The 6,552-nt window shown below is 41.5% G+C and overlaps 2 protein-coding genes across 2 annotated transcripts; one reads left to right on the top strand and one right to left on the bottom strand.

Annotated features, from left to right (window-relative positions):
• Nucleotides 1-254: 254 nt before the first annotated feature.
• On the bottom strand, nt 255-2,249 carry LOC144652136 (uncharacterized). Its single transcript, XM_078512161.1, has 2 exons — nt 1,738-2,249; nt 255-689 (listed from the first exon to the last, which is right to left on the bottom strand). Exons 1-2 carry the CDS (start codon nt 1,884-1,886, stop codon nt 425-427), a joined length of 414 nt encoding a protein of 137 aa, XP_078368287.1. The 5' UTR covers nt 1,887-2,249; the 3' UTR covers nt 255-424.
• A 1,703-nt stretch (nt 2,250-3,952) lies between these two features.
• On the top strand, nt 3,953-6,460 carry LOC144648106 (extracellular calcium-sensing receptor-like). Its single transcript, XM_078507741.1, has one exon. It carries the CDS (start codon nt 3,953-3,955, stop codon nt 6,458-6,460), a length of 2,508 nt encoding a protein of 835 aa, XP_078363867.1.
• The last annotated feature ends 92 nt before the right edge of the window (nt 6,461-6,552 follow it).

Genomic DNA, 6,552 nt, shown 5'->3' with positions numbered 1-6,552 from the left:
AGTTTTATCGCCTATCCAAACACCACGAATTTCGTCAAAAAATACTCCACTGCGCGTCGTATTTTCAACTCTCTTCTCGCTGTTTGGGTATCCCGATGAAACACCGTCTCTCGTGTGTGATATATTACATCAAAAAGAAACAAGGATAGTTAAGACTGTTTCACCCAGTTTCAATTCATTTCCAAGTCCGCCGGCAAACGGCTTTTGCACTGAGGTTATGTGGTGTAAATTTCGATTGCATGTTAGTTTCTTAATTTAAGTCCTCTAAATGTTACAAATGTGCTAACGCTTGAAATGTACCTGGGCCTATTTTCGCGATTTCGACAGAGCGTTTTCTGCTCAACATTGCTCTGTTGCTCAGTACATAGACGACCGTTTCTTGTTAAAAGTAGAAAAAATGTTTTACAAAGTTCCGGTCAACTGCTCAGCGCCACGCTAGACACCAAAACATGAGCCAGTTTGGTAAAATACCAAGGCACGTCATAGCAAAGGACCACGAGCCTAACATCCGGGCTTCTCTGATAGATGACGTCACGGATTGATAGACAGTGGCCAGAGTCGATGAGAGTAAAGAATTGATGTCAGCGTCACTTTCGGAAACTAATGCATTGTATGCTAGAGACAGGAGGAAAAGAATCATCGGAGGCGACACCAAAAGTAACAGGAATGCTTGAATGACACGACGTGTTCTGCAAGCACAAAAAGAAACAGGAATGTTATGTTAACTTTCGAAGATATTTACTGTATAGTGTCACTGTCTGTTTTTACGAGACTGGAGTCTTGCATTATTTTGGTGAGTCCTTAGGGAAAGTTAAAATGCAAATGACAAGATAAAAATACACATCGCCGGATACTTTTCACTAGAATATCTAGCGAGGGATTTATTATCCAACCAGTTCTTTCCCCGAATCCTAACTTTGAACCGTTCTTAGCGCTTTTTTTGCTGTCAGAAGGTTTTATTAAAAAGAATTACAGAAATACCACGCGCTTTATTTGAACTCTAGTGAGTGAAACTGGATAATAAATGCCACCGTGCTTTTGATGTTTATTCAATACATTAAAACAAGCCATTCCCAACTCAGTTTTCAGTTGAAAGTAGCCATGAGTATAATCTGCTGTACGCTTGCTAATCCCCCAAATTATTTCCAAAAGTGGATGGTTACGATAAGAAAAGAAAAACAAGGATTTTGAACAGTTCTCCTATGACGAACTTAAAACGTTTAGCCTAATGTCTTTAAGATGCGCCACCAGGAGTTATCTTCTTTACAAGATACCGCTACAATTAAATTCCATTTAACAGGACAGACAGGACAGACTAGGGAAACAGCATAGACTAACAAACAGGATTAATAATGGTAATAGGACTGAGTGGAGTCCAATTTGGTCTGTAATCATACGAGTGATTAACAAAATCGGATGACTACATAGCGGGAGTCCGATTTGTTTAATCAAGAGTATGATTACAGACAGAATTAGACGGCACGAAGTCCTGTTCCCAATTTATCAAAATTTGAGGGAAAAAATTAGACAAAACGAAGCCTGTTGACGATTTATCATCACTATGACAAAAAAAGCCATTTTTGAAACTGAAGGTTTCTGAAGGGAATATCAAGGAGTATTCAGTCACAATAAGGAACCAAAAAAAAAAAACGGAGGCACGCAAACCTTGTTATTGGACACCAATCAGATTCGAGAATTTTGTTATAGTTATGATTAATAAAGAAATAGTCAACTCACCTGCTACACGAAGGAGTCACGAACAAATACACGGGCACATGGAACATGGCGACAAAGAAGGCGAGAGAGAAGTTCATGGTGGCCATTGCTCCCATGAGAACCGAGAAGAGAATGAGCGCTGCACACTTGAGCATGTAATGGCTTCTCATAGTCACGTGATCAGGGACTGCGTCACTTGAATACCTTGATTAAAACATATCAAGAATGAGTCACAAGCTTGGTGCAAAAGTTTGTGGACAATTGTACTAGAGTACAAACAAGCCATTTTGCAAAGTACATCTGAAATTATTTTGCAAACTAAACATAGGACAGAAGTCAGTTAGGTGGCCCGCGAGTATTTACCGGTCTGACAAGTTCCTTTTTTAAACGCGTTTTTGAACAGGAAGATATTTAGAGATCGCTTAACGATTTCCTGCTTAAAAATGCGTTTTAAGGAACCTGTCAGGCTGCTCAACACCCGCGGGCCACCTTTAGTTGCAGCCATTCGTATATTCATATTGTGCAAATACTCCATTTTTAAACGCAAAAAACGAGAAAGAAACAACAAAGCGCGAAGCACGAGGGGGTCGGGGCACGGGCGAGCGAAAAGACCCAGAAATTTCTTACATTCCCCCCCCCCCTCCCCTCTCCCCCTCCCCACCAACATTTCCTAGCGTCTCGTGTTTTTCGCTGGCGTCCAGTTCTCTAGCGATTCTTTAACCGCGTTCAACGATCAAGAAAAATACGAGAAAATAGAGGGCTGTAAACAGTTTATTTGCAGCTGTACAACATTGGAAATTTTAGGGGTGGGGGGTGGAATAAGAGAATCGTTTCTAGATTCATTAGAAAGGATTTAACAGTCGGTCACAGCAGCTGCCTTTCTAGATGCTTTATCAACACAGTGATGAAAACTGATAAAAAAAACGTCATCACTCAGCGAGAATATTGACATGATGCATTATTAAGTTCTCAAAACAAACAAAAATAAATATGTGTCAATCAGAGAAGGGGGAATTGCCATTTCGAGCGTGAAACTACAGATTGACAAAATTGAGAATTCTTGTACGAAGAGAAACGGAGAAGTACGTCTTCAAAGACACCCCCATTCAACACGTTTTCGACAACGTTCAGCAATATTAAATATTCCACTAAACTTTATGCGCAATTCCTAATAAAAAAGCCCACACGTCAACTTTCATTCGCGAACACTGTGTATAAACGGAAATGAAATGTTTAAACGTTTGGAAATGCTTCAGACAATGTCTTATCGAGGTTGGAAAAACTTCAGACATAACCTCTTATCAAGGTTGAAAATACTTGAGACATAGTCTCTTATCAAGAAAGTGTTCGAAAGTGAGCGACACGTGAGCATTCCTGGAACAAAGTTAACCCAGCGACAAAAATTCTTGTTTTCCAACGTTTATGTAATATTATATATTCACCTGCGCGCGAGATAATATTTATACAACATACGCTGCGCTTAAAATATCTCTTAAATATTCAAAACTTTAAAGCGGTAAGGACAAAATATAATTTGTAATTTTAAGGCTTCCTTGTAATCAATGCTTTAAAAACCAAGTATTGTGAGACGGTCATTCTCGATCATTGAAGAGTCTAATGGAGTTTCCCACTCGGTAAAAAATATTTACTTAAAATCGCTAACAAAATGACATCTAATTAACTGGTGGGTTGCATTTAAAACCAAATTTCACTCTAGCGAAAATGTAAAATGACAGCGGTTTTACCAGTAGTAATTTTTTTAAGTTATAGTTTACAAGAAGCCACCCCAATAAAGTTCCAGATTGAAAACACAAAATGCAATGCACAAAAACGCATTCAATTTGTTAATTATAAACCTCTGAAAATGTAAATATTTTTAAAATGTCATGCGAGGATATGTTTTATTTAGTTGCAATATTTTTTTTTCTATTTGGCAGAGTGCTGCGAAGCGTCTGTTATTACCGTATCTAGAAAAAACGCTTCATGCAAAGAAACTAAACTTAATTTTTTTTGTTTAAATCATTATTTTTGGCTCAGAGATCTAATGCGAGAAGTCATTAGTGTTCGTGTTCAAATAGATTTTTTCCTTTTTGATGAAAAAATATTTATGTCAACAAATTTTTGTCATTAAACACTTCCTTAAGAGCTACAGACAACTTTTGCATTCACTCAAAGCTGAAAACTGATCAAGTTCCATCCAAGTACTGACACACTTGAGGTAACGCGAAGTTCCACAATGTTTCTCTTCGTATCGTTGGCAATTTTTTGTTTAAATATTCACGGAATGAACGTCAAGTTTCATCAGAGTCGAGTCTTCAAGCCTGGGGACATAACACTGGGAGGATTGTTCGATGTTCACATCAATGGACCAAACGACACCTGCGGCGAGCTGTTCACGATGGGTCTTGGTCACGTCGAGGCCATGTTGTTTGCGATTGAGCGCATAAACAACGATTCCAGCGTTTTACCAAACGTCACTATCGGCTACGACATTCGCGATTACTGCGAGAATGCTGGCATGGCAATGACGATGGCTTACGACTTGGTTAAAAACACTGATCCGCATTGTCAATCTGGGAAGAAACGCACAAACGGTTCTTCACACTCGCCAGTTGTGGCTCTTATAGGACCGCACGACTCCATAAGCGCTGTTCTGGTGGGAAGTCTTCTTCAAGTACACGGCATCGTTGCCATCAGCCCTACGGCAACGAGCCACGAGCTCAGCTCCAAGATGTACCGAAACTTTTTCCGCACAGTCCCCAGCGACACATGGCAAGCTAAAGTTATGGCAGACATCATTGAACATTTCAATTGGACGTATGTCGCCGCTGTAGCACTTGACGACTCGTACGGACGACAAGGCGTCTGGGCAGTGGAAAGAGAGGTTTACCGGCGTAGAACTTTCTGTATTGCTTTCTCCGAGTTTGTCCCGCGACTCGACTACAACGAAAAGCTCGGCCAAATTGTTTTCAAGCTTAAACAACAACGGAACATTGGTGTAGTTATTGTGTGGTTGTCAGGAGGGTATGGAAGGGCTTTTCTACAAGAAACAAACAAACAAGGCGTCCGCGATCGCACGTGGATTTTCAGTGATGCCATAACCGCCGAGGAAAGTATGCATCTTGACCCGCGCTTCACGGGACTCGAGGGATCGCTTGGAATTCAACCTCGAGACTATCGCGATCAGGCCTTCGACGATCACTTAAGACAGATGACACGAACGAGGACATTGAAGAGTTATTCATTATGGTGGGATGAATTTTGGGCACACGATTGTCACCACCATAAACGCTCAGAATGCAGAGAGAACATTTCCTTGTACAAATCAGTAAAAAGACTTCGAAGTTCGTTCGTTCCGTATCTCTTAGATGCCGTATACGCAGTTGCCTACGCCATTAACGAAATGTATAAATGCGTCGAGCCAAACGGTCTCCTCCCCGGAGGGGAATGTCCCCGTGTTTCACCCAGCATTGATACAATGAAGCTTCCACTCTACCTTCGGAGTGTCAGTTTTGACGGACTCACGGGCAGAGTGCAGTTCGACGAGTCAGGCGATGCACAAGCGGCATCGTACGATATAGTTAATTTTCAAAGGGGCAAGCTTCCAGGGAAGAGATACGAAAAGGTCTTGGTTGGGTCTTGGATGAGAAACGCTAACCCACCACTGGCACTAGAATCAAATGTTTTATGGAATGCCAACATAAATGGCAGTGTGCCGAGATCTGTTTGTGCAGAAGAGTGTACTCCAGGAACAAGGAAGTCGCCGACAACGCCATGTTGTTGGGAATGTATCAAATGCTCACAGGGAAGCATTAGCACGGGTCACGGGTCCAAGAACTGCACAGAATGCACGCACAGACAGCGATCGAACGAGGAGCGAACGCGCTGCACGGCGCTCCCGATAGTACGCATGCAAATAAACAGCATTAGTGGCGTAATTATCACGGTTTTTGCTAGCTTTGGTCTTATTTTGTCGCTATTCACATGGGGTATTTTTGTACGGTATTTTAACACGCCTGTAGCCAAAGCCTCAAACAGGGAGATGAGTTTGATACTTTTAACCGGAATCACTTCATTGTTTGTCCTTTCGCTGCTGAACCTGCCCGAGTCCACCGATGCCACCTGCCGTTTAAGCCACTGTGGCCGGATGACCATTTGGATTCTGTGCGTCGCTGTTCTTCTTGTGAAAACAATGCGAATTGTGAGCGCATTTGAAGGCAACATCGTTGCGCGGAATGTTAAGCCTTTCCTCGCTAAGGCCAGCACTCAGAGAGCTCTTCTGGTGTCTCTCTCAGCTGTACAGATCAGCCTGACAACTGCGTGGCTTTCTCTAGGCCCGCCGTACAAGGAAACCACTATCACTTATTTACAACACATTTCAATCATTTGCAAGGCACACAGTACACTTACTGGGAAATACATTTTACTGGCTAACATTTCATACGGATTTTTACTGTCGCTGTTATGTGCGTACTACGCTTTCAGGGTCAGGAATTTCCCCGAAAACTTCAACGAGGCCAGACGTATTGGGTTCTCCATGTACATCTTACTTTTATCCGCACTATCGTACTACCCGGTAGCTTTTACGATCTTGTTGTCCTGTTTTTATTTCTGTCTGTCAGACAGAATTTCTAGAAATTCTAGGCTTGTTCCAAAAGTATCAATCTCACTTCTTAGTTATATCAAAGAGGGCAGAGATGGCATTGAGGGAACTATTTATCGTGTATTGAATTGCGGTATCTAACCATGCTCTGAGCATATGTTTCGTTTCGTTTTAATGACACCTAAATAGAAGTACTGTGCGGGATATATAAAAAATAATTTAAGCTCATATAA

The sequence above is a fragment of the Oculina patagonica genome, chromosome 4 (genome assembly GCF_052425735.1).
Source record: "Oculina patagonica isolate OP01 chromosome 4, crgOcupat, whole genome shotgun sequence".
Classification (NCBI taxonomy): domain Eukaryota; kingdom Metazoa; phylum Cnidaria; class Anthozoa; order Scleractinia; family Oculinidae; genus Oculina; species Oculina patagonica.
This window is presented reverse-complemented; position numbering and strand designations above follow the sequence as displayed.

Coding starts and splice junctions, on each gene's coding strand:
- LOC144652136 (XM_078512161.1), bottom strand. CDS start 1,886: ATGAGAAGCCATTACATGCTCAAGTGTGCAGCGCTCATTCTCTTCTCG. Junction 690..1,737: donor GTGACTCCTTCGTGTAGCAG/GTGAGTTGACTA, acceptor TTGTGCTTGCAG/AACACGTCGTGTCATTCAAG.
- LOC144648106 (XM_078507741.1), top strand. CDS start 3,953: ATGTTTCTCTTCGTATCGTTGGCAATTTTTTGTTTAAATATTCACGGA.